At 48.2% G+C, this 24,840-nt stretch overlaps 3 protein-coding genes across 8 annotated transcripts; 2 read left to right on the forward strand and 1 right to left on the reverse strand.

Annotated features, from left to right (window-relative positions):
* Positions 1-27: 27 nt before the first annotated feature.
* On the reverse strand, positions 28-7,525 carry LOC131102037 (GON-4-like protein). 3 transcript variants are annotated; one of them, XM_058047511.1, is made up of 22 exons: positions 7,387-7,525; positions 6,943-7,080; positions 6,683-6,873; positions 6,543-6,617; positions 6,425-6,475; positions 6,283-6,336; positions 6,119-6,214; positions 5,959-6,054; positions 5,736-5,897; positions 3,805-4,012; positions 3,642-3,743; positions 3,348-3,388; positions 2,783-3,073; positions 2,619-2,705; positions 2,371-2,548; positions 1,628-1,778; positions 1,388-1,535; positions 1,195-1,311; positions 722-1,099; positions 480-661; positions 313-415; positions 28-247 (listed from the first exon to the last, which is right to left on the reverse strand). In XM_058047511.1, the coding sequence occupies exons 2-22, from the start codon at positions 7,055-7,057 to the stop codon at positions 137-139; spliced, it is 2,937 nt and encodes a 978-aa protein (XP_057903494.1). In that variant the 5' UTR covers positions 7,058-7,080; positions 7,387-7,525; the 3' UTR covers positions 28-136. The 3 variants fall into 3 exon arrangements, with proteins under 3 accessions (XP_057903494.1, XP_057903492.1, XP_057903493.1); XM_058047509.1 differs by having other exon boundaries at positions 480-664; XM_058047510.1 differs by having other exon boundaries at positions 480-664; positions 7,319-7,439.
* Positions 7,526-8,237: 712 nt separating this feature from the next.
* Positions 8,238-19,298, forward strand: LOC131102204 (protein disulfide-isomerase A3-like). 4 transcript variants are annotated; one of them, XM_058047711.1, is made up of 15 exons: positions 8,238-8,281; positions 9,292-9,542; positions 11,201-11,441; positions 11,558-11,636; positions 11,712-11,829; positions 11,896-12,003; positions 12,066-12,195; positions 12,884-12,997; positions 13,063-13,188; positions 13,254-13,436; positions 13,510-13,618; positions 17,231-17,359; positions 18,809-18,888; positions 18,955-19,012; positions 19,088-19,298. In XM_058047711.1, exons 3-15 carry the CDS (start codon positions 11,278-11,280, stop codon positions 19,163-19,165), a joined length of 1,476 nt encoding a protein of 491 aa, XP_057903694.1. In that variant the 5' UTR covers positions 8,238-8,281; positions 9,292-9,542; positions 11,201-11,277; the 3' UTR covers positions 19,166-19,298. The 4 variants fall into 4 exon arrangements, with proteins under 4 accessions (XP_057903694.1, XP_057903692.1, XP_057903693.1 ...); XM_058047709.1 differs by lacking the exon at positions 8,238-8,281 and adding an exon at positions 8,783-8,868; XM_058047710.1 differs by lacking the exon at positions 8,238-8,281 and having other exon boundaries at positions 9,189-9,542.
* Positions 19,299-19,535: 237 nt separating this feature from the next.
* LOC131101718 (T-complex protein 1 subunit gamma) lies at positions 19,536-24,216 on the forward strand. Its single transcript, XM_058047061.1, has 14 exons — positions 19,536-19,646; positions 21,427-21,488; positions 21,561-21,611; positions 21,962-22,024; positions 22,098-22,194; positions 22,264-22,381; positions 22,449-22,635; positions 22,700-22,849; positions 22,910-23,042; positions 23,105-23,186; positions 23,251-23,431; positions 23,499-23,744; positions 23,804-23,935; positions 24,003-24,216. Exons 1-14 carry the CDS (start codon positions 19,619-19,621, stop codon positions 24,093-24,095), a joined length of 1,623 nt encoding a protein of 540 aa, XP_057903044.1. The 5' UTR covers positions 19,536-19,618; the 3' UTR covers positions 24,096-24,216.
* The last annotated feature ends 624 nt before the right edge of the window (positions 24,217-24,840 follow it).

Here is a 24,840-nt window from a genome sequence, read left to right on the forward strand (position 1 = left end):
ACCTCTATAACAAGCTTCTTTGAGCCCGCCCACTTCCCAAATTGAAGGGTGGGCGTGGTCTTTATTTTCAGGACAAACATGAAAACATGTTGAACATCATTCAATGTGAATTTGAGTCTTCAATGACATCTCAAGGTCACAGGTCATTGCTTTGTTCCGGGGCCGAGCTGCCGTCTGAGGACCAGGATTTGTCTTTCTGGGTGGCCAGGTGGAAAAGATGAGCAAGGTCGTGGAAACGAAGACGCACCTGCAAGGAAGCGACCCTTCTTAGCATGGGACCAAACCTTGGTGGCAGAAGCCCCGCCCCCTCACCTGGTCAGTCGTCTTGTTTCCCAGCTGGGCGGAGACTTGTCTGAATGTTTTCTGGTTGGCTCCTCGCTGCTGACAGGCGGTCAAGATGGCGCGGTCCGCTTCCCTAAAACAGGAAGTCAAACTTCTACTTCCTGCATGGGGACAGGTGTGGGTGGGTGTGGCCTCACCTGGTCCAGATGACGAGTCTTTCTCCGTTTACGCCCATGGAGACATTTTTGGCAAACACTGGAAGCCTTGGCGCTTTGTGGGCCGGTGCGTGGCTCCCTGCTTTGGCCCGCCCATCATCCTCATGCTGGTTGTCCCCAAGATGGCGGCCTGTCGTCAAGTGAGAAGATGCCCTGAAGATGTCCTGCTGAGACAAAACCTGCTGAATATTTATCTTCCGTCTTCCACCTCTATGTGGGTCTACCTCGGATGGCGGACAGGAAGTTGAAGATTCAGGTGAGGACATTCCTCTGTCTTCTGCTGGGGCCGAAGCCACACCCAGATCACTTTCGGACTCCGCCTCCTCAGCCACAAACACGTCAGAGGCGGAGCATGTTGAGGATTCTGACAGATGCCAGACAGGAAGCACCGCCTCTTCGCTATCCCGCCCATCCATGTGGGTGGGAAGGGGAGGAGTAATGGGGGGGGGCGGATGCTGGACAAATCCTGTGCGGCGGAAGCTGAGGTCCGGTGGGGGGCGGGGCGGATAGCACATTGGGGTCGGGAAGCTGGTGGTGGTGGGGGCGGAGCCAGATAGACTGTTGGATCGTTGGATCGCTGCCAAGATGACAGGAATACTCCGCTTTGGGGGAGGTGGGGAGGGGGGGTGAGGAAATACGGTACGTATGAGTATGAGTATGTGTGTGCATGCGTGTGTGCGCGCGTGTGTGCACTCACCAGCAACCACAGAGGCATGATGCTCAAGGGTCTTTCCACTGGGGGGCGCTGCTCTGATGCAGCAACCTGACTGCAGGCTAGCGGCATGGACCACAACACCTGCTGGTACCTGTAGGTCTACACACACATACACGCTTACGATCAGGCAGGCGCGCACGTGTGTGTGTGTGTGTGTGTGTGTGCATGCGTGTACCTTGACCATGTTGTCGGGGGTGCCAGGTCTGCAACACTGCAGGATCCTACGTCGCACCTGAAGATGACTTTTGCCCAACAGAAACTCAGACACCAGCTTGGTCGGGTCACATGACCCCTTCATGTTCCTCAGACCCATAACCAACAGACTAACACACACACACACACACACACACACACACACACACGTCTCCATTGCTGTGCTTTTATTTTCACACCTGATAGTGTGTGTGTGTGTTACCAGTCTTCTGCTGCAGTGAAAGCAGCTGTCCTGCGGGGGCAGTAGAGAGCAGGGTCCAGACTGACACATGGCAGAAGTTCTGGGTAGAGGAAGACTGCACGAGTGGCAAAGATCCACGCCAGTTCAGCTGGCATGATGGGAAAACCACGCACTGGAAACACACACGCGCACACACACACTAAGTGTGTTGGCTTTAAAGCAGTGCTTCTCAGTTTTTCTGCTCCTCCCCCCAGGACAGAAATGCTGCCCCCTGATTGGCAGAGCTATTGAGAGAGGGATTTATTGATGTGCACTGTATAGACTGAACATTGTTCCCTGACCCCCAGGGGTGGTGTTAAAGGGGACCTCTGTCCATCCATTCATTTCTATGCTGCTTTTCCTCACTAGGGTGGGGGTGCTGGAGCCTATCCCAGCTGGACTGGTGGCCAGCCAATCACAGGGCACATAAAGACAAACAACCATTCCCACCCACATTCATACCTATGGACAATTTGGAGTGGCCAATTAACCTAGCATGTTTTTGGAATGGGGGAGGAAACCTGAGTACCTGGAGAAAAGCCACGCATGCACGGGGAGAACATGCTATTGACATGCTATTCCATGTCCATCATGTCCCCTAGGGGCCACACCACGCCAGCTCGCTACTAGCAGGCTCGCCAGCCAGAGTTAAGGCTACGGACTTTGGGAAAGTCAAGGCTAGCGGTGCGGGGGGGGGGGGGGGGGGGGGGGGGGGGGTTGCTCACTTTGTCCGCGTGCGTCAGGGGTGTGTCTGCGTCTCACGTAGCTGATGGGGTGATGTTGCAGCTCGTCCAGCAGCTGCAGCGCCCCCCGCAGGTTGGATGCTCTGAAAGCGCTGACGTCACCACGCCGCCATGATGACATCATCAGCTCGCCTCTTTGTGCCAACACATCTAACTCAAACTGAGAGACGTTGTCATAGTAACAGAATGATGCCATCAGGGGTGTGTGTGTGTGTGTGTGTGTGTGTTACCAGAAAGTGTCTGGTGCTTTCAGCTTCATTGTGAAGTTCTTCCACAGGTGAGGTCAGCAGGTGAAGCTCCACCAACAGTTGGACATGCTATAAACACACACACATACACACACACAGTCAGACAGTGCATGTGTGTGTGTGTGTGTGTGTGTGTGTGTGCATACCTGCTGCAGCTGCTGCTCGAGTGTGTTGCGTTGTTGTGTATCCAGCATCAGTGTGTGTGTGTGTGTGTGAGTAGAGGGTGTGTGTTGTGTGCTTCTGATCAAAGCCAGCTGCTGCTTGACAGTACGACGCTCTCTGATTGGTCCGTCCTCTGCCTCACCACTATGACCGTATTTGGACACGTCACATGCCTGTGTGTCCATGTGCTTGTCCGGTGTGGGCGTGTCCTCCTGTGGCTCCTCCTCCTCGTGTCCTTCCTCATCCACCTCCTGCCCCCCCAGGTCACCTTTAAGCTGGCAGCAGAGTGCACGTCACACCGTGCACGTTAGCCAACTCACACTCACTTTGCTGTGTGTGTGTGTGTGTGTATACAGGTAGTAGCCAAAAATCAGAATACCAAGTAAAAAGTGTTTTATTTAGCCAAAGTACCAAAAGTGCGAGAGATACGTCCATTGGCATGTCATGGATCAATACAATTGGTTGGTTCATCTATTATGGTACATTGGCTAAATAAAACACCTTTTACTTGGTATTCTCATTTTTGGCTACTACCTGTTTGTCTGTTACCGTGTCAAACAGCTCCTCCATCAGTTCATTCACTTCCTTTTCTGGAAAACATAGCATAACATCACATTCATATCTCTCATATCATACTCATACCTCTCATATCATATTCATATCATACCTCATATTCATACCTCTCATATCATATTCATACCTCTCATATCATATTCATCTCTCATATCATATTCATATCTCTCATATCATACCTCATGTTCACATCTCTCACATCATATTCATACGATAGTGATACTGATATGTATTGTTCTATACAGTGATATCGATATGATGTATACTGACTAGTGATGCGGACTGCCTTGTCGTCACGGTAATCCTCCTGGTCTGGTTCATCAAGGTCAGCCAGGAAGTTGTACTCTGGGTCATCTTCATCATCACACTCCTCTGACAGAGACAGGAGAGGCGTTACGTCGGCAGGCAGGACATCCAGCGTGAGTCTACTCACCGTCGTCCATGTCGGAGTTCATCAGGCCTCTCAGCCAAACGGTCCACTCTCTGTCCTCCGGGGCGGAGCCACAGTCGTACATGTCAGGGGTAATGTCCGGCGCCCTGAGCTCTGCCTCCAGTTGGCCCAGGGGGACGTCACGTAGAGGACGCTTGGACCGTGTCCGGTACGCCATCAGCCCCACTTCGTCATCTGACACTGGCTGACACTGCATGCACGAGCACACATGACATCACAACAACCATCATCATCTCAATCTGTCTCACACAACTATGGTGCATTCAAGTACCACCAAACATATGGCCAAAAAGGCTACATACTATATATTCTATTTCTTTCCAATGACAATATGGTGAGGATAAACAGTATAGAATATGGAGGATGGATGTATGATACCCCCGCCACGCTGTTTATGTCTTTATGTCACAGCCTTATTCCAAAACAGATCCAATTCATACTTTTCTCAGAAAGTCTACGCACAACACCCCATAATGAAAAACCTTTTTTTAAATTGTTGCAAATGTATTATAAATTAAAAAGTGAATAATCACATTTCCATAAGTATTCACAGCCTTTGGCGTGAAGCTCCAAAGGCTCCAGCTCAAGTGCATTCAGTTTCCACTGATCATCCTTGAGATGTTTCAGTAGCTTCATTGGAGTCCACCTGTGGTAAACAGTTGGTTGGACACGATGTGGGAAGGTCCTCGTCTCCAAGGCTAGTGGGGTGGGGGGGTTACAAAAACATTTCTGCTGCTTTGAAGGCTCCAATGAGCACAGTGGCCTCCATCATCCCTAAGTGGAAGAAGTTTGGAACCACCAGGACTCTTCCTAGAGCTGGCCAGCCAGCTAAGCTGAGGGATCGAGGGAGAAGGGTCCTAAGTCAGGGACGGACCAATAACCCCATGGTCCCTCTGTCAGCGTTCTTCTGTGGAGAGAGGAGAACCTTCCAGTAGGACAACCATCTCTGCAGCAATCCACCAATCAGGCCTGGATGGTGGAGTGGCCAGAAGGAAGCCACTCCTTGGTAAAAGACACATGGCAGCCTGCCTGGAGTTTGCCAAAAGGCACCTGAAGGGCTCTCAGACCATGAGAAACTAAATTCTCTGGTCTAATGAGACAAAAATGGAACTCTTTGGAGTGAATGACAGGCGTTACGTTTGGGGAAAACAGGAACTGCTCATCAGCAGGCCAACAACATCCCTCCAGTGACGCATGATGGTGGCAGCATCATTCTTGGAGTTGTGTTTCAGCAGCAGGAAGTGGAAGACCAGTCAGGATGGAGGGAACGATGACTGCAGCAATGTAGAGAGACATCCTGGATGAAAACGTGCTCTGGAAGCCGGGGCCACGGGTCATCTTTCAGCAGGACAACAACCCCAAGCACAGCCAAGATATCAAAGGAGTGGCTTCAGAACAACTGGGTGAATGTCCTGGAGTGGCCCAGCCAGAGCCCAGACCTGAATCCAATGAAACATCTCTGGAGCGATGGCTGTGCCAAAAGAGGAACAGGCTAGACTGGCCCAAGACAGGCGTGCCAATCAGGGGCGTCATATTCCAAGCACTTGAGGCCGGAATTGGCCAAAGGGGCATCAACAACGTATTGGGCAAAGGCTGTGGATACTTATGGTCATGTCATTGTTCACTTCTTCACTTGCAACAATTTTCCCTCCAAAAATTCACATTGCCGTTAGGGGTGTTGTGTGTAGCATCTTGGAGAAAAATAATCATTTCATCCATTTTGGAATAAAGCTGCTACATCTAATGTGGTAAAGGTGAAGCCCGGTAGATATAAGTGTTGGGATGGAAATGGGAATATGGAGGGCAGCTATCATGGCCGTGTAAGTGTCCCAAGGATGCCGAATAGAAATGTGTGCGCTAGAGCCCCCGTCTATCCTATACTAACTATTGTATTGTAAATAAAGAAGTGTGACCTGGTAGGGTTCCATACACACGGCCAGTTCCTCCTCCACGGCGTGAAGCTTCTCCAAGAAAGTGCTGTCTGTCACTGCTTTGGGAGGTGGGGCTTTGGGAAGGGGGGGGGGGGCCATCGGTCCGGACCCCACCCTGAAATGGCAGGGTGGCGCGCGAGAGGTCTGAAGGAGAAGAAGACGTGCTGAGCGTGCGGTCACTGTGTCTCAGGCGTCCCACTGGTACCTTCCAGGGGGGGCGGCGGGGGTCCCGGTCCGGCCTCTGCACTGCGCTTCCTCTGGGGGGCGACGCCGCACTCTCAAAGTCGCTCTCCTGCAACGTCTGGCACACAACCAAGGAGCGTCAGCAGAGGTTGTGAAGGCAGCCAATCAGCTGTCAGCCTCACGTCTTCAGCCGTCTCGTCCTCCTCCTCCTCATCAGGACGATACTCTTCATCAGAGGAGTCTTCCTCAGCCAGAGGGATGTCAACGAACTGGGGAACCTGAGCCAACACACACACCTTCCCTCACGTCTGTCCCATAGCTTGTCTGGCTCACCTTCACCTTCTACCTTGGAAACGGGAGCACTCTTCTTGATGGGAGAGATGTTCCATGCTGGGATTACCTGCCAGGAAGTGAGCAGGACGGGCGGACAGGAAGTGAGTAGGCAGACAGGCAATATGCAGGCCCCCAAAAGCCAAAAGAAGTCTCACCACGCCTTTTTCCACAACTTCTTTCAGCTTGGACCGAGTCATCTTGGGCTCCTGAGCAGCACGACAGGTTTCAGGAAGCAAAGAATAAAACATGAGCAACATCAGCATCGCAACTCACAAATGGCGGCACGGCGTCCGTCTGGTTGATGGCGGCTTTCATCATGGCCACCACGTGTTCATTGGTGATGACTTCCTGGAGGTCAAAGGTAAATGTCATGATCCACACAACTCACATCAGCCAATTGGACACACACTCACGTGGATGATGTTGCGCACGTTCACGCTGGTCAGGTTGTGCTGTTTGGACTTGTTCTCCAGTGACTGGTCCAGCTGACTGTCAATCATCTCTCCGCCCGCCCCCTCGTCTTCTCTCTCATCCTCTTCCCCTGCTTGAATTTTCCTCTTCCTCCTTGCTGCTCTCCTCCTGGCGCTCTTAGCGTGTTGGTCATCTAGGATGCCAAGACCGGCCAATCAGAATTGTGGTTGGAGTTGTCATGACGACCGTTTGTGCGCGTTACCCGTGGTGATGACCAGGCTGGATTCTGTGGCGTCGTCTTCAACTGGCGAGCATGCCTCCTCGCCAGGCCAGCGTTGATGGGACGTTCCCAGTTTCAGACGTGAGGCGTAGTTCATGGTGGATCACCGTGACCTGTGACCTTTGGGAAATAAGGCCAGCAGCGGGTCACCAGGCGTGTGAATTGAACTCTGACATTACACAGTAAAGAATAGTCACACATTAACGACTAGTTTGTTTTCGTGTTAATACATCGTCACTCGACAATCGATATGTTACAAGTGTTTCCGTTGATGTAGCATTAGCAAACGTTTAGCACAAGGAGCTAACAGCTAACATTTGCGACTACCACGTCCGTGCACGCTAGCAAGCTTGCTTACTCGCAAGCGGCCATTAGTCGTTACATCAAAGAGCAAAGTGTGTACTTGTGCACAAGAACGATCACCACCTTTGTCGCCATCTACACTTTCATCAACACTGCTTTCCTTTCCTTCCTGAAGCTTCTTCTTCTGCCTTCTTCAGCCCTTTCAGTTGACTGCCCCCTTCCGGAATGACGGCAGATGACACTTTCGATGTCCACTGTCTTCCATCGGTTCATGTCCTGTTCAATAAATGTTAAATAAGCCTTCATCGGCTTCAGCGTACATGTGAACAACGTTAAGTACGTTCTTTGTGTTGACATGTACTGTGACAGTAAATGAGAGCGTCATTAAAAGGAGACGTGTGATTTCAGGCTGTGTTTGAATCCGGGATCTGCATCCTTCTCCGCCAGTAGACCGTCTTGTTCTATTTATCTTCATAATATGAAGTGTTAGGTATTTACAAAAGTCAAATCTATCCACGTTGTAGAAACTTTGAAGAATGACTTTAGATTCAAAGTTGCACACATCAAACTGCCTACATAAATAAGTCACTTCATATTACGAAAATAAATAGAACAAGATATGTCATTATTTGTGTATATCGCATACATGTTTTATTGTGTTAACTTTTATGAATGTAAAACTTAAAACTTAAAAACTTAAAAAGGATCTATGAATATTACTACTGTTTAATATATCAGGTTCTCTCTCCTGTAAAACCTCATTTAAAAACTAATACGTTTGTTACTTTATTGTCGCAATTGAAGGCAGATATTCTGTCAGGACGTCAGGGTGAACGTGAGACCACGTGACACAACCAGGAAGTTAGACCTAGTCTGGCCAACCCGTGGCTCGCGAGCCTCATGCGGCTCTTTGGCTAGTTTCATGCGGCTCTTCAGGAGCTTTCACATGACATGCGTCAAAAATACTTGACTGACGCTGCCATTCAGTCCCCCTGCGGCTAGATGGCACGCTGACGAGGTAAGCCTGTGAGAGCGACGCACGACGAGAGAATCTCTGTCGTGACATTGTTTGCATTGTAAACAATTTCTGCTAAGTTGGCTCTCAAAATGGCAGGGAAAAAATGCACAGTTAAACGAAAATATGAAGAAGAACACAAGGACATTTTGACAGAGTGGGAGAGTTTATATTTTTTTGTTGAACGTAATGGCAAGCCGGTCTGTCTTATATGTCACGCAGCATTAGCGCATTTCAAAGCTTCCAATCTTCAGCGTCACTTCAGCTCACTCATTAACATCGAACAGGAATTTTCAAAAGGGACTGAACAAATTGGTCGCTTTGAAAAGTCAGGCAGAAAAGCAGATTTTCAAAAAGTTTACGAAACACTCAGAGACCGTAACGCTTGCATCATATCAACTGGCTTGGAACATCGCACGGGCTAAAAAGCCATACAACGAAGGGGACTTCATTAAAAAATGCCTCATTGACGCCGTTGAATTATTGTCTCCTGAAGACAACAAACTAAAACTGAGCGTATCAGACATCCAACTGTCCCGCCACAGTGTTGAACGGCCGTTGAATCACAGTTGCACTCTGACTTCAAGCATGTGAGTATTTTAGTGTGGCATTAGATGAGAGTTGTGACATACAAGACAAGCCTCAGTTGGCAATATTTGCACGGTCTGTGTCAAATGAATGTATGATCAAAGAAGAACTCCTTGATATTGTGCCATTAAAGACAGAACCCGTGGCATAGATGTGAAAGAAACAATGATGGCTGCATTTGCAAAAGCAAGTCTGCCCATACCTAAACTAACTGCAATAGCCACGGAAGGAGCGCCAGCCATGATCGGATCTGTGAAAGGGCTTGTGGGCCTGTGCAAAGCTGATCAAACATTTGCCGACTTTTGGAATTTCCACTGCATCATCCACAAGGAGCAACTTGTGTCTAAATCATTGAATTTAGAAAACGTCATGAAGCCTGTGATGGAAATCATCAACTACATCCGCACACATGCGCTTAACCACAGGCAATTCAGGAATCTCATCGCTGAGTTGGACCAAGGGCTTCCAGGTGACCTGCCACTGCACTGCGCTGTGAGGCGGCTGTCAAGAAGCAAGGTACTCTTTCGCTTTTTTGAGCTTTTTGATGCAGTGAAATTGTTCATGGAAGAGAAGGACAAGGACTATCCCGAGCTCTTGGACCTTGAGTGGATTATGGATCTGGCATTTTTAGTTGACATGCTGTGTCACTTCGACAGACTGAACCTGACCTTCCCGGGTAAGTTAAAAATGCTGCCTGACCTGGTGCAAAGTGTGTTTGCGTTCGTCAACAAACTAAAGCTGTTCAAGACGCATATTCAAAAGGGAGATTTAATACTCTGCTAAAAGCCAGTGAACAAGTCACCAGCCTGAAAAGAAAAGAGAGAGATATGCAATACTGATTGCAAACCTGCACGAAAGCTTTGTGACCCGGTTCTGTGATCTACAACTGAAAAGAACACAGATTATGTTCCTAGTCGACCCATTTAATGCGATAACAGACTGTTTGAAAGCCCGGCTCCTCACTGATGAGGCTGCGGCTGAGTTGGAGATGATCAATCTTTGTGAGGTGATCAACTGACAGCTGTTATAAGGGAAGGGACCACTGAGTTCTGGAAAAGTGTGCCAATAGAAAAATACCCCAACATCAAACGGGCTTAAGCGCTTAATAAAAACTTCACGTAAGTTTTTATTAGTTCATGGTAAATTTACATCCAAAGAAAATAGACTAGGGTGAAAATAAAGTAGAAGTATATTAATTAACATATATGAATAGAATGTGAATAATCTAAACGTATTATTGACTTTGACTCAGTCATCTCGCACTTTTATTATGAAGGCAGGCGGGGTTTTTACGTCAGTAGATCATGTAAAGTAACACAACAATGAGAAAGAGCGTCTCATTGGTGGAGGCCATGTCATTTAAGCCGACTAGTCCAGTCGTCGACCCGATCTACGAAGGCCAGCCGTTCGGACCCAAGATATCTTGGGTTTGGGATACTAATGTTTGGGTCAACGTGCCTGTGCGAGTCTGTTTTTTTCTGCCCTGAAACATGTGAAATCAAAGCATCAATCTGTTCTGACTGACACTCATTTGAAAGAATTGCTTTGAGTGGCAACAACAGAATACAAGCCAGATTTGAAGAGGATTGTTCAAGATAAGGAATGCCAGAAGTCTCACCAAGCAGCATAGTAAGAGAAAAATGTTATTACAATTATTTTATTTTATTTTTGTTTGTGGACTTGCTTGAACTGAGAGTTTGTGTGTGTGAGACAGTGCACACAATGTTAACTGTTGAAAACAACTGATATTATCATGTTGGTGTGGGATGTTTTCAATAAATATGGCTGAGCAGGGTTCTTTGTGTGTGCCTGCATACGTGGTTAAGGCATGGGATGATGTTCATGTGTGCCCATGTGGATGATGTGGCTCTTTGCAGTAAAACACAGTAAAAAGTGGCTCTTAGTCTCTGACTGGTTGGCCACCCCTGAGCTCGACCATCTGAATTCATCAGGCTGGTTCGCGATTGGAGGAGGGGCCTCCGAACGGCTGGCCTTCGTAGATCGGGTCGACGACTGGACTAGTCGGCTTAAATGACATGGCCTCCACCAATGAGACGCTCTTTCTCATTGTTGTGTTACTTTACATGATCTACTGACGTAAAAACCCCGCCTGCCTTCATAATAAAAGTGCGAGATGACTGAGTCAAAGTCAATAATACGTTTAGATTATTCACATTCTATTCATATATGTTAATTAATATGCTTCTACTTTATTTTCACCCTAGTCTATTTTCTTTGGATGTAAATTTGCCGTGAACTAATAAAAACTTACGTGAAGTTTTTATTCTGAATGTCTTTCACGGAAACCAGTTTATTATTATTTTTACTTTGCAGCAGAAGCATGAGGAGCATCCCCCTTCGCCATAAATCGTTTTCTCTGAATTGTGTCCTGAATCCTGCGTCTTCTCATCATGGCGGCTGCCGGTCGGCTCCTTCCTGCCGTTACACTGGCGTGGGCTCTTGCTTTGCCGACCATTGTGTCGTCTCGCAGAGATGTGCTCCAGCTCGGGGACGCAGACTTTGATTACCTAGCAACCGAGCACGACACGATGCTTGTCAAATTCTACGCTCCATGGTAACGACCCCTTAGCGATAGCCAACAGCTAGCATGCAACATTTGACTGTTAGCATGCTTTCAGTGCCATTTCATTCCCTACCTCTCTTTCCTTGTTCCTCTCCTCTTTCCTTCAGGTGCGGTCACTGTAAGAAATTAGCTCCAGAATTTGACAAAGCAGCGACCAAGCTAAAGGGGACTGTCCAATTAGCAAAGGTGACGTCATTATCGTGTGTGTTTTTGTGTGTGTGTTTTGCCTATGTCTTAACTGTGTGTGTGTGTGTGTCTCAGGTGGACTGTACAGCTCATGTTGACACATGTACTCGTTTTGGCGTGACTGGGTATCCAACACTGAAGATCTTCAGGAATGGGAGAGACTCTGCCTCCTATGACGGTCCTCGCTCTGCAGGTAAAAGACACGCACACACAACATAAGCTTACAGGCATTCATTCCCTCTTTGTGTGTGTGTGTTAGAGGGGATCTATCATTACATGAAGAAGCAGACAGGTCCGGACTCGGTCACCGTGTTGACTGAAGAAGACCTGCAGACCTTCGTCAATCACTACGATGCTTCAATCGTAGGTATGACGAAAACACGTCTGATGTGTCAACTTCTTGTTTGCTGGATTGTGTTTTTCTCTCAGGTGTGTTCTCGGGTGAAGAAAGTTCTCGTATGTCTGAGTTCCTAAAAGCTGCAGGACTTCTGAGGGATCAGTTTCGATTTGCCCACACCACCCAAATGAACCTCTCTTCACCATATGGACTCCACTCAGAGTGAGTCTTCAGACCCCCAGTTTAACTACCAACACCTAACCTAACGTTTTAACTCTATCTGTCCACACTTCAATGTTGCAGCTCATCAAACAAATATTAGTAAATATTAGTCAATGACAACACCGGGCATGTATGAGGACTGTTACACAGGGGTAAGATGTGCTGGAGGTGTGACTGAAGAGTTCAAGGTGGAGGTGGGACTGCATCAGGGATCAGCTCTGAGCCCCTTCTAGGGGCGCAAAACATAATATAAAAACAATATCTTATAAACTTCTAAAGTTTGAATCTTTCTTAAGTCTACCAGCAGAATACAACAAATTGTTGTTTCTCGCCACTAGTGAAGCATACATGTAAGCCAGAGAAGCAGAGAGGACCATCTGCATGGACAGATGCGTCCATGCAGAATTAAAAACTCCAATGCACCTTTGGGGGGGATATATTCATGGTTAGTTTACCATGTTGTAACGTTCCAACCAGAGCCAGAGCAGCCAACACCTGCTTACACTCCATGCCTCCAGCTCATCCAATCACTCCAAATATTTGAGCATTGCAAAGGGAGCCACAACAAAGAGGCTGAGGAACCATATGCGGCTCTGGAGCCATGGGTTGCTGACCCCTGAACTAGCTCATGTGTTGTGTTGTAAGTGAGAAGCGCTGGTGTAACTAGACCATGTGTTGTGTGTTTCAGAGGTGTGATGTTGTTCAGACCTCCCAGATTGTCCAGTCAGTTTGAGGACAGCGTTGTAATTTTTCAAGATTTTCTGACCATCTCATCTCTGAGACGCTTCATCAGAGATCACATGCAAGTATACGTATGTGTGTGTGTGTCTTGGGAGGACGGCCTTCACCTTATCCATGTGATTCTAGATTTGGACTTTGTCCACACATGACTTTGGAGAACAAAGATCGTTTGCGGGTTCGTGACCTCCTAACAGCGTATTTCCAGCTTGACTACAAACACAACCTGAGAGGTTCCAACTACTGGAGGAACCGGTAACACACGCACACACCAACCATAGAGATGTTAGGAATATCGAGCACGTGTGTCTCTTCACCAGAGTGATGAAGGTGGTGTCCAAGTATGTGGGGCGGGGCCTGACCTTCTCAGTGGCCAACAAGAAAGATTTCCAGTCTGAGCTGGAGGAGGACTTTGGCCTGGGGACTTCAGAGAGTGGAGATCTGCCGCTTGTCACCATCCGGACCAAAGTGGGTCACAAGTACACCATGAGGGAGGAGTTCACGTAGGTACCGGGCCTACAAGGACACAAGGAGGGGTTGACATGGTTCCACAGGTCACATGACTGTGTCTTCCAGGAGGGACGGTCAGTCTCTGGACAGGTTTATCAACGATTACTTCACAAACCGACTGAAGCGTTATATCAAGTCCGAGTCAGTCCCAGAAAGGCATAGTGGTGCTGTTCAGGTGCGTAGACTGAATATCACAAGACAGGCAGCAGGTGGCGCTGAGGTGCATGTTCAACAAAGCCATAGGGATACAGTATTGTACAGTGGTATGAAAACTATTGGGCACACCTGGTCATTTTCAAGATGTTCCTTTCTAATTGACTAGTTGTTGGGATCATCCATTTGAGTCAAATATTTCATATCGCAGACCAACACAGAGATAGATGAGAGGTCAGATGAACTGCACAGGATTTACAGAAAGTCTGCAATCATTATTTCAACAAAAGTAGGCAGGTGCAAAGATTGTTTAACATCATGGAAGGATACAAAAGCTAGCTCAGAGATTCCACCTGTCAGGTTCCACTCTGAGGAACATAATGAGGAAATGGAAGACCGCAGGCACAGTTCTAGTTAAGGACCGGCGTGGTAGGCCAAGAACAATTTCAGATAAGCAGAGGCCCAAGATGGTGAGAAGAGTCAAGGTCAACCCATAGACCAGCTCCAAAGACCTCCAACATGGTCTTGGTGCAGATGGTGTCACTGTGCATCCTTTAACTATTCAGCTATTCTGGGAGAGTCATGCGCAAGAAGCCTTTTCTGATCACATGCCTCAAAGGGAGTCGCACATTTGGACAAGCCAGCTTCATTTTGAAATAAGGTGCAGCGGACTGAGAGGGTGTAGGGGTGGTTCTGAGCAGCACCTCACATTGGTTGCAGTGGCTTATCTTTGATAAGGCAATCTAATGCTTGGACTCCCTTGATCACCCTAAATCTCTCACTTATGGCTCCAAGTAGAAGGTCGTACCCCGGCACCTCGACTGGCATGCTAAACTAAGTAAGGGGGGTCTGGTGAATGGGACAGAGGAACCAACATGGTCAATGGCCCAGATGGCAGCGGCAGCAGAGTGGTTGGCACACTTAAGCATCGTCTTGGCAAGAAAAGACAAATGGAGTAGCTTCCCCTTCAGCTAGTCATGAGAGCAACCAGGAAAGCACCGAGTAAAAAGTACCGTGCTGGGATCCCTACAGCATGGCCCTCTGTAAATAGCACCAGGGAAGAAGAGGAATTCCTGGCTGACCTGGAAAGATCTAATGATACTGGAGGCTCAAACCAGAACTGGAGGCCCTTTTGCTGATGCGTCCCATCTCAATACCAGGAGAAAAATCTTAAACCTTGGAACCTGGAATGTACAAACATTACATAAACAAGAAAATCTAGCCAATGAAATGAGGAGACTTCATGTTAACATTATGGGAATATGTGAAGCAAGATGGACAGAGAATGGTACCTACCAACCCGATGAAGATATGCTGTACTTTTCAGGAGGAAATCAACATATCAATGGCGTTGCAATTATGGTGGAAAAACAATGATCTAAATCAGGAACTGGATTTTGGCCACTATCCAATTCTAATGATTACAATGAAGGCAAAACCTTTGAACATCTTAATGGAAGTTCACATTCCAACTACAGCCCATAGTCATGATAAATCTATGAAGACATAAACTAATGCCGACAATATGCAAACTCGGATGAAATGATCATCGTCCAAGGTGACTTCAATGCAAAGATAGGAAGCAACATCCCAGGAAGGTTCAGCATAGGTACCACCACCTAGGAGAAAGGTTGATTGGGTTTGCTGAATAGCATAACCTAACTATCTCGAACACTTGGTTTCAGCACCCGAAACAACAACTGTATACATGCAGAAGTCCTGGTGACATCTACAGAAATCAGATATATTAGGATAAATGAATGAAATATTACGTAAAATTATATCTAACTATTATGTAAAATGGTATCGGGGCAAACATTGGCTCAGACCACAACCCTGTCATTTGCAAAACTCTAATTAAGCTAAAGAAGATCAGCAGAATTCGAAACACTGAAATATACAACCCCGACTGTCTCCTGAAAGAAGACTTTATAGAAATATATGCAGCTGAAGTCGAAAATACACTACATGACCAAAAGTATTTGCTCACCTGCCGTGACCCACCTATGAACTTAAGTGCCATCCCATCCTAAGTATGATGCCGGTCCACCTTTTGCAGCTATTACGGCGTCAACTCTTCATGGAAGGCTGTCCACAAGGTTGAGGAGTGTTTATTGGAGTCTTGGACCATTCTTCCAAAAGCATGTTGGTGAGGTCACACACTGATGTTGGTGGAGAAGGCCTGTCTCTAGGTCTCCGCTCCAATTCATCCCATAGGGGTTCTATGGGGTTCAGGTCAGGTCTCTGTGCAGGCCAGTCAAGTTCATCCACACCAGACTCTGTCATCCAGTTCTTTATGGACCTTGCTTTGTGCCCTGGTGCATAGTCATGTTGGAAGAGTATGGGGCGGCTCCAAACTGTTCCCACACGGTTGGGAGCATGGAATTGTCCAAAATGTTTTGGTATCCTGGAGCATTGAAAGTTCCTTTCACTGGAACTAAGGGGCCAAGCCCAACTCCTGAAAAACAACCCCACACCATAATTCCTCCTTCACCAAATTTCACACTCGGCACAATGCAGGGCCACGTGAAGTTTGAAGCTCTGTAGCAATTGACTGTGCAGGAAGTGGACAACACTATGCGCCTCAGCATCTGCTGACCCCCATCCATCAGTTTACATGGCCTACCACTTGGTGGCTGAGTTGCTGTTCTTCCCAAACTCTTCCATTTTTTATACTAAAGCTGACAGTTGACTGTGGAATGGAGATTCTTGTCTAAGCTCATCTGTCAGCCTGTCCATCACCATAGCAAACAAGAAGGGTCTCAGAGCTGATCCCTGATCTCTTCTGTCCCACTTAACTGTCTTCCAGTCCACATACATGTCCTGCACCACTTGAACATACTTCTCTGTCACTCCAGACTTCCTCATACAATACCACAGTTCCTCTCTAGGCACCGTCATAGGCATTCTCCAGATCTACAAAGACACAATGCAGCTCCCTCTGACCTTCTCTGTACTTCTCTATGAACATTCTTAAAGCAAATACTGCATCTGTAGTACTCTTTCTTTTTTTGGCATGAAACCATACTGCTGCTCAACTACTCTTTCCCATAACTTCATGGTATGGGTCATTAGCTTTATACCGCTGTAGTTGCCACAGCTCTGCACAGCACCCTTGTTCTTAAAAATGGCCACCAACACACTTCTCCTCCATTCCTGATGCATCTGAATGGCCATCTCAGTGCCCAGACCTAAATGTGATTGAAAATCTGTGGTGTGATTTAAAACGGGCTGTCCATGTTGGGAAACGATCAAACCTGACTCAACTGGAGATGTTTTGGAAAGAGGAATGGTCAAAAATACCTTCAACCAGAATCCAGACCCTGATTGGAAGCTATAGGAAGCATTTATTTCTGCAAAAGGAGGATTTACTAAATATTGATTTTTTTTGTTGGGATGCCCAAATTTATGCACCTGCCTACTTTAGTTTAAATAATTATTGCACACTTTCTGTAAATAAACTTCATTTGACTTCTCATCTATCACTGTGTTGGTCTGCTATATATGACATATTTACCTGGAATGGCTGATCCCAAGCAGTCATTTAGAAAGGAACATCTTGAACATTATCAGGGTGCCCAAACGTTTTCATACCACTGTATGTGATGGTGTACATGGTGTTTATGTGTTGCAGGTGGTGGTAGCTGAGTTGTTTGACGCCATCGTTAACGACCCTACCAAAGATGTCTTCATCCAGTTCTATTCTCCATCCTGTCCACACTGCAAGAAACTCCAACCTGTTTATACCCAGCTGGCCCAGATGGTACACCTTCATCTCACCATTCCCTCTCTCCTACTGCATTTCTCTCATTCAACAGTATAAACACACAACACTATACAAATACACAACTCTAGAAATACACTATATAAATACACAACACATATATAACAATGTAATACATAACACCATAACTCGTGGGATGTAGTTTGCGTACATGCCAAATAGCAGTGTGGGGTACCCGGCCTACTTGGAGTCCATCAAAGAGGGTTCAACGCCCATGTGGGCAATTACAGTGTTCCCTGGGGGGGGGGGGGGTGATTGGGAGGAATGACCTCCCCAATCTGAACCGCTGCATTGTGATGTTATTGGACTTCTTTGCAAACCACAGTTTGTCCATAACTAACATGTTCCAACATAGGATGTCCACATGTGCACGAGGCACCAGGACACCCAAGGCCGCAGGTCTATGATCGACTTTGTAGTCGTATCATCAGACCTGCGTCTACATGTTCTGGGCACACGGGTGAAGAGAGGGGCTGAGCGCTCAACTGATCAACACCTGAACAGACCTGGGTGACCCATGTGTAATGAGGGTGTGCTGGCAGTGTCTGCCTTTTGTCAAGTCTTCAATCTCACATCTGGCAGACCTTGGCTGCATCCCGGGGGTTGACGAGGATATCGAGTGTGAATGGTGCCCCAAACCCTATGGTAGACACCAGAGATCAGGGGGTGCTGTCAAGCTGAAGAATCTGTCCTATCAAGCATGAATGGCTTGTGGGACTCCTGAAACGGCTGACAGGTACTGTCAGGCCAAGCGACACGCTGCTTTGGCGGTGGTCTAGGCAAAAACGTGAGCTCCGCGAGGCACTGCCGCATGACTTTCGATGGCAAACCATCTGACGCGCCAGAAAGTGGAAGCAGTGCCCGGGGTCTGCTGACCTGGACTGAGGATACAGTCAAACGGTGGGAGGAATACTTTGAGGCCCTTCTCAATCCCACTGACATACCTTCCATAGAGGAAGCAGAGCCCAAGGACAGTTACATCACCATGGCTGAGGTATCTGGGGTCGTAAAAATGCTCCCCAGTGGCATAGCCCCAGGGGTTCCGCCCTAAATTCCTCAAGGCTCTGGATGTTGAGGGACTGTCTTGGCTGACACGTCTTCAACATTGAGTGGAAGTCGGGAACGATACCTGTGTCCACCGATTGGTATTGGCTGATGAGCATGGTGGGTGCGTGGTGGGTGCACGTCAGTCTCAGCACTTTCCCAGTTCAGCTGTCCAATGAGTGGACCACTCAATTGTAATCTGATGCATGTTCAAATGAAATAAAACCATTACCATATAAATACACCATATACTGTATGATAGTATAAATACATCATAGACATACCATATATGATAGTATAAATATAAAATGGACAAGAGTCGTTCTTGTAGTTTTATTTTGAAAATCCAGACCCATTGGTTGAGTCTTCCTCCTGTTCTGCCAGTTGTCTACAGATCCTACCGTCGTCATCGCCAAGATGAACGCCATTGCTAACGATGTCCCCCCCGGATATGACGTGCAGGGGTGAGAAGATGTGACACACGTGTTGGTGTGTGGCGTGGTGACGAATAATCCATGTCTCCTCCCCAGCTACCCCACCTTCTACTTGGCCGCCGCTGGCAGCAAGGACCAGCCCGTTCGATATGAGGTGAAGAAAATGCTTTATTTAGTTCATTTCCTGCCTGCTCCAGAAAGGTTGTACAACCGTCATCCTATGTTGCAGGGGGGACGAGAACTTGGAGACTTCCTGCGTTTCCTGCGGCGGGAGGCCAATCACAGCGCATCCAAGCAGGAACTCTGATCATGTGTGTCACATGGCTTTGAAAGACACCATTCTTATCGATGTATTTATTTATTCATTCACGGTGTATTTATTTGTCATGTATTGTTGAGGCAGTCCCGCTGCACAATTAAATAATTTCTGGGTGCTAAAACGTGTTGTTTTTTGGAGCACAATACCTACCGAACCGGCCCTACATACACAGTATGCATCCACCATAAGTATATACCGTTTACATGGCTGTATAAATATGTTTACGTGGACACATATTTTATATATACCTGTATGGATGGCTGCGCACACAGATATATTATGATTACTGTGTAAATGCATTGTCGCGGAGGCGCCGAGTAGGCGGGGCTTCGATGTCGGTCGTCCTCATGCCCTCCTTATTGGCTCCGCCCATGCTACCGCCCAAACCGTCGCTAGTTCCTCTCTGATCTGGAAGCTGCGTTGTCCCGCTGTTCCTACAACATGCTCGGCCAGCAGGTGCTCGTATTAAGTAAGTAGTAAGGTTTTGTCCAAAGTCACCGCTTGTTGTTGTCACAAATCTACCGAAAGACCGCGATTGACCACCAGCTCGAAGACGCCTTAAAAGGCAGCGGCCCACGGCTGCACGTGCTAGCTGTTAGCCGTGTTAGCCGTGTTAGCCGTGTTAGCGTGCCGACAAAGGCAGCCCACATGCTAGGTAGCCTGTTAGCTTCTTACATTTTCATGTCCAGTCATACTCGATTCCCGTAAACGAGCAGCTGGCATGACGTAAGACATGCTACTCCACTGTTGGACATTCATTCATTTCCTACAGCTTATCCTCACGAGGGCGGCGGCGTGCTGGAGCCTATCCCAGCTGTCTTGGGGCGAGAGGCGGGCTACACCCTGGACTGGTGGCCAGCCAATCACAGGGCACATATAGACAAACAACCATTCACACTCACATTCAAGTCATTAGAATTTTTATCATGCACCCCCAATTTGAAGTACTAGAGAAACTGCTAATATGTATTCATGTATCTCAACTGTACAGGCTGAACTTAAAAATGAAACCAGGAAAATACAACAAAATGGAGAGCATACAAGCATATTCAAGAGTCAAATTGCATGTTGAGTACTCTAAATTTGTACATGTTGGTAGGTCAGTATTGAAATGAAAGCCATCTTAAATGGCTTATTTATTTACTTATGTCTACTATATTGGCCAATAGGAGTGTAAAGGTGACCACAGGGGTGTTATATCATGTCTAAAAAGCTCTAGTCATGTTGTAAAGCATATTTTAAAAAGAATGTTTGATGACATAACTATGAATTTACAAATGCTAGTATGTGCATGTCGTTTGTTTTTCTGACGTTGAGACCAGTGGTTCCCGAAGGGGTCCACAGGGGGTACAGGAAAAAAAGGAAAACAATTTGTGCCTAACACTCAAAATTACGAGTGCACCTGAACGCCTCACAGTGCGAGGAGACCGAGCTGCAAGTTGTCCCTATGGGACAATAGTTGTCCCAAGTTGTCCCTATGTGCATCACATCAGATGAGTAAGTGTGAGTGATGACTTTGTGTTTCATCATGAAGATGCCATTTCTATTGGTGTTCCAATTGATCCCACAACCTGGCACTATGATGGAGATTCACCCCACAATGCTTGCATGTATTGTTGTGTTTCAGGTACTATTTATTAACAAGGAGGTAGTGGTTCTTAAAGAGTTGGGACACCATGGAAAGATTCCAGGCAGATCATTTACACTTCATACTCAACAAGCAGGATCCAAACTAGCAAACTCCTGTCAGTGCTGCTCCAGCTTTTTCTAAAATGGTGCATTCAGGTGCATCACCTAACCCCTGGGACACAAGTTGCCGCTGCATTCAGGGACACTTGTGAATAACAGCAAACACAGCCCCACATGCACATGCAGCCCAAAGTAGGTGATATCTCCAATGACAATGTTAGTCTACTTCTAACAGACATCCATGTTAAACAAAGCTTTGGACAGGAAGTGCTTTACCATGATTGGTCAGCCTTCCCCTTCCATTTGCTATGACATGAACATTCTGACTTCAACCAGAGCCATCCTGAGTCAGGCTTAGATGAAGATGAACTGGATGGAAGTGTGGTGTGCAGGAGTAGGGGTACGTGGCTTCAGGTCAAATGTCTGAAGGGGTACGTGACTGTAAAAGGTGTGGTCACTGGTCTAGACCCTGGGGATCCGGCCTGGCGGTTAGGGTTAGGCGCATGGATGGAATGTGAAATGGCCGTATTGCTATTTCAAAACGCACTTCCTGTGTGCAGACCAGAACGTGAAGAGAGAGTCGGGGCGTAAAGTCCAGACGGGAAACATCAATGCTGCCAAGGTGAGTGTCCGCCCAGCGCCCAACCACACCCCCCGACATGCTGATGACTGTCAAACGCCATGTGTATCACAGACCATTGCTGATGTCATCAGGACATGTCTGGGACCCCGTGCCATGATGAAGGTGAGTCATCTTCACATTTACGACACACTGTTTTACCCACGTGTTGTATTTACGGTACTCATAATGCCGTGTGTACTGGCGACTCTTCCAGCCTTAGTAGATACTAGGCTAGTAGTGCTGATGTTAGCTGGGTGGCTAGCAATGCTAATATATGTGGATGGCTAGCATGTTGTAGCACACCTGGTGGCTCGAAGACCGAATATTTTTGTAGGTGGCTAGCAGCGCTAATGTTAGCAGGGGGGCTAGCAGTGTTAATATTTATGTAGTTGGCTCACGGCGCTAATGTTACAAGGTGGCTGGCGGTGCTAATGTTAGCAGGGTGGCTAGCGGTGCTAATGATGTGTTTCCAGATGCTGCTTGACCCCACGGGAGGCATTGTCATGACCAATGATGGAAATGCCATTCTGCGCGAGGTGAGCCTTGCTAAGTTTTTGCAATGCAAAGATCTATCTTTGTTTGACTGCTTCCGTGTCTCCATGGTGACAGATCCAGGTGCAGCATCCCGCCGCTAAATCGATGATTGAGATCAGCCGGACGCAAGATGAGGAGGTGGGAGATGGAACCACGTCTGTCATCATCCTGGGTGAGGAAGCTAACATCCGTGTGTCATGTGGACAATGCTTTTATTTCTTACTGTGCGTGTGCGTGTTAGCTGGAGAGATGCTAGCGGTAGCGGAGCAGTTCCTGGAGCAGCAGATGCATCCGACTGTCATCATCAGTGCATACAGGCGAGCGTTGGAGGACATGTTGGAGACTTTGAAGGAGATCAGGTAGCCAAACGATACATGAGCTTCCTGCCAAACTTGTCGTGTGATTGAACGTTTTGATGGTGGTCAGCATCCCTGTGGACACGGCGGATCGCTCCATGATGCTGAAAATCGTGCACTCGGCCATCAACACCAAAGCTCTGAGCCGCTGGTCGCAGCTGGCGTGCGGCATGGCGTTGGACGCCGTGGTCACCGTGGAGATGGAGGACAATGGCCGCAAGGAGATTGATATCAAGAAGTACGCCAAAGTGGAGAAGGTAGGCCACATGGCCCACCACGTGCACTCTCGTATGCTGAGTGCACTTGTGGAACATTTTCCAGGTTCCAGGAGGGATCATCGAGGACTCGTGCGTGCTGAGAGGTGTGATGGTCAACAAGGACGTGACGCATGCACGCATGAGACGTGCCATCAAAGATCCTCGCATCGTCCTCTTGGACTGCTCGCTGGAGTACAAGAAGGGCGAGAGCCAGGTGACCTTCACACATGCTGTCAATCATCATGCCGGTCCTGACAGAAGGTACCGTGTTTAGACGGACATCGAGATCAGCAAGGAGGAAGACTTTGCCAGGATCCTGCAGATGGAGGAAGAATACATCCAGCAGATGTGTGAGGACATCATCCGCGTCAAACCCGACCTCGTCTTCACGGAGAAGGGTGTCTCAGGTAGGTCACGTCACGTCATGTTTGATGGACGCCATCTTGATGTTGTGGCTCCGCCCCACCAGACCTGGCTCAGCACTACCTGATGAAGGCCAACATCACCGCCATTCGTCGTGTCAGGAAGACGGACAACAACCGCATCGCCAGGTAAAGGCAGCTCATCTGCATAAAAGGATGTGGCCAATCAGCAGGACGCCGTGTCTTCCTGCAGGGCGTGCGGCGCTCGCATCGTCAGCCGCACCGATGAGCTGCGTGAGGAAGACGTAGGGATGGGGGCGGGGCTGTTTGAGGTGAAGAAGATTGGAGACGAGTACTTCACCTTCATCACAGAGTGCAAAGACCCCAAAGCCTGCACCATCCTCCTGAGAGGCGCCAGCAAGGAGATCCTCGCCGTGAGCTCCTCGCTTCCTGTGACCTCACCCCACCTCTCACTGTCTAACTCCGCCCCCCTCTCTGCAGGAGGTGGAGAGGAACCTGCAGGATGCCATGCAGGTGTGTCGGAATGTCATGCTGGAGCCCTTCCTGCTGCCTGGCGGCGGTGCTGTGGAGATGGCGGTGTCCAAGTGTCTGATGGAGCGTTCTCGTGCCCTGGTGGGCGTGGAGCAGTGGCCCTATCGGGCCGTGGCGCAGGCACTGGAGGTCATCCCCCGAACGCTCATCCAGAACTGCGGTGCCTCCACCATCCGCGTGCTGACCTCACTGAGGGTAGGATGGTTTTAGCCGCTCCAGTACTTGGCCGTATGACCGCCTCTCGCCCCCAACAGGCCAAGCACACCCAGCAGGACGCCGCTGTGTGGGGCGTGGACGGCGAGACGGGCTCCCTGACCGACATGGCGGCCGCAGGCATCTGGGAGCCGCTGGCTGTCAAAGCACAGACGTACAAGACGGCGGTGGAGGTGAGATGCTTGATTACTTCGCTCTCAGTTGCTCACTTCTGACCCGCTCTCTCCGCTCTCGCCGCAGACCGCCATCTTGTTGCTGCGCATTGACGACATCGTGTCGGGGCACAAAAAGAAAGACAAGGACGAGCCCATGGGAGGCCCTGGCGACCAATAACGTCATCACATGGCCGCTCCTTCATCCTCTGTCTTACCAAAATAAAATACACCTTATCTCCAGCTTGCCAGAATAAAACACCTCTCATCTTCTTACTAAAATAAAATACACTTCTAATGAATCAGGGTGAAATGAGTGAATTTCCATGAGTGAAATGGTCTGATACCGATACCAGTAGGGATGGCATAGATGCTTACCTCCGTCCTTAGTGCCTGGAGAGGGGATGTGATATCACTGATATCGGTGTGCATGTACGCAAGCTTGTTTCAAGCACGGTGCAAACGCTCACACATCATCCGTACCCCCAGGCAGCCCCCCACGCAAGGAAAGTTCCTCCTGCACTGAAAGTCCTATATAGTGTCTGCATGCTCCCAATCCGTACTGAGGCGGTACTCCTCCCCTAGGGTTGCCCACGCTTGCAAGTACGGCGGGGGGGTGTCTATAGCCGCCGCCTGAAGGATGATCACATCTCCAGCCTCAGACTCACATCACAGACATTTTTGAGGCACCTTTTGTGAGGGTGAAGAACTACACTTTTTCGTTTTAAGGAGGCGAGGTGTAAGGCGTATAGAGTGACTCTTTTCAGGACCAAACCTCACGAACTCGTACTCTTTGGAGAGGACGTGTGGGCTCCGTTTGTTCAACTCAATAGGTGTCTCAACTACAGTCGCATTCTCATGACATCATCCGTGCGCCTACTTTACAGGCATGAGCAATCATCTTTCGCCAAATTAGTAAAACAGCT

This window comes from Doryrhamphus excisus, chromosome 14 (genome assembly GCF_030265055.1).
Source record: "Doryrhamphus excisus isolate RoL2022-K1 chromosome 14, RoL_Dexc_1.0, whole genome shotgun sequence".
Classification (NCBI taxonomy): domain Eukaryota; kingdom Metazoa; phylum Chordata; class Actinopteri; order Syngnathiformes; family Syngnathidae; genus Doryrhamphus; species Doryrhamphus excisus.

What these genes read in the sequence shown, in the direction of transcription:
- LOC131102037 (XM_058047509.1), bottom strand. Translation starts at nt 7,057, where the DNA reads ATGAACTACGCCTCACGTCTGAAACTGGGAACGTCCCATCAACGCTGG. An exon ending in AGAGTGCTCCCGTTTCCAAG is followed by an intron (nt 6,215 to 6,282) that starts GTAGAAGGTGAA and finishes GTGTTGGCTCAG; the next exon opens with GTTCCCCAGTTCGTTGACAT. An exon ending in CAAGGCAGTCCGCATCACTA is followed by an intron (nt 3,389 to 3,641) that starts GTCAGTATACAT and finishes TATGTTTTCCAG; the next exon opens with AAAAGGAAGTGAATGAACTG.
- LOC131102204 (XM_058047711.1), top strand. Translation starts at nt 11,278, where the DNA reads ATGGCGGCTGCCGGTCGGCTCCTTCCTGCCGTTACACTGGCGTGGGCT. An exon ending in GGACTGTCCAATTAGCAAAG is followed by an intron (nt 11,637 to 11,711) that starts GTGACGTCATTA and finishes TGTGTGTCTCAG; the next exon opens with GTGGACTGTACAGCTCATGT. An exon ending in CTACGATGCTTCAATCGTAG is followed by an intron (nt 12,004 to 12,065) that starts GTATGACGAAAA and finishes TTTTTCTCTCAG; the next exon opens with GTGTGTTCTCGGGTGAAGAA.
- LOC131101718 (XM_058047061.1), top strand. Translation starts at nt 19,619, where the DNA reads ATGCTCGGCCAGCAGGTGCTCGTATTAA. An exon ending in GACCCCGTGCCATGATGAAG is followed by an intron (nt 21,612 to 21,961) that starts GTGAGTCATCTT and finishes ATGTGTTTCCAG; the next exon opens with ATGCTGCTTGACCCCACGGG. An exon ending in CGTACAAGACGGCGGTGGAG is followed by an intron (nt 23,936 to 24,002) that starts GTGAGATGCTTG and finishes CTCTCGCCGCAG; the next exon opens with ACCGCCATCTTGTTGCTGCG.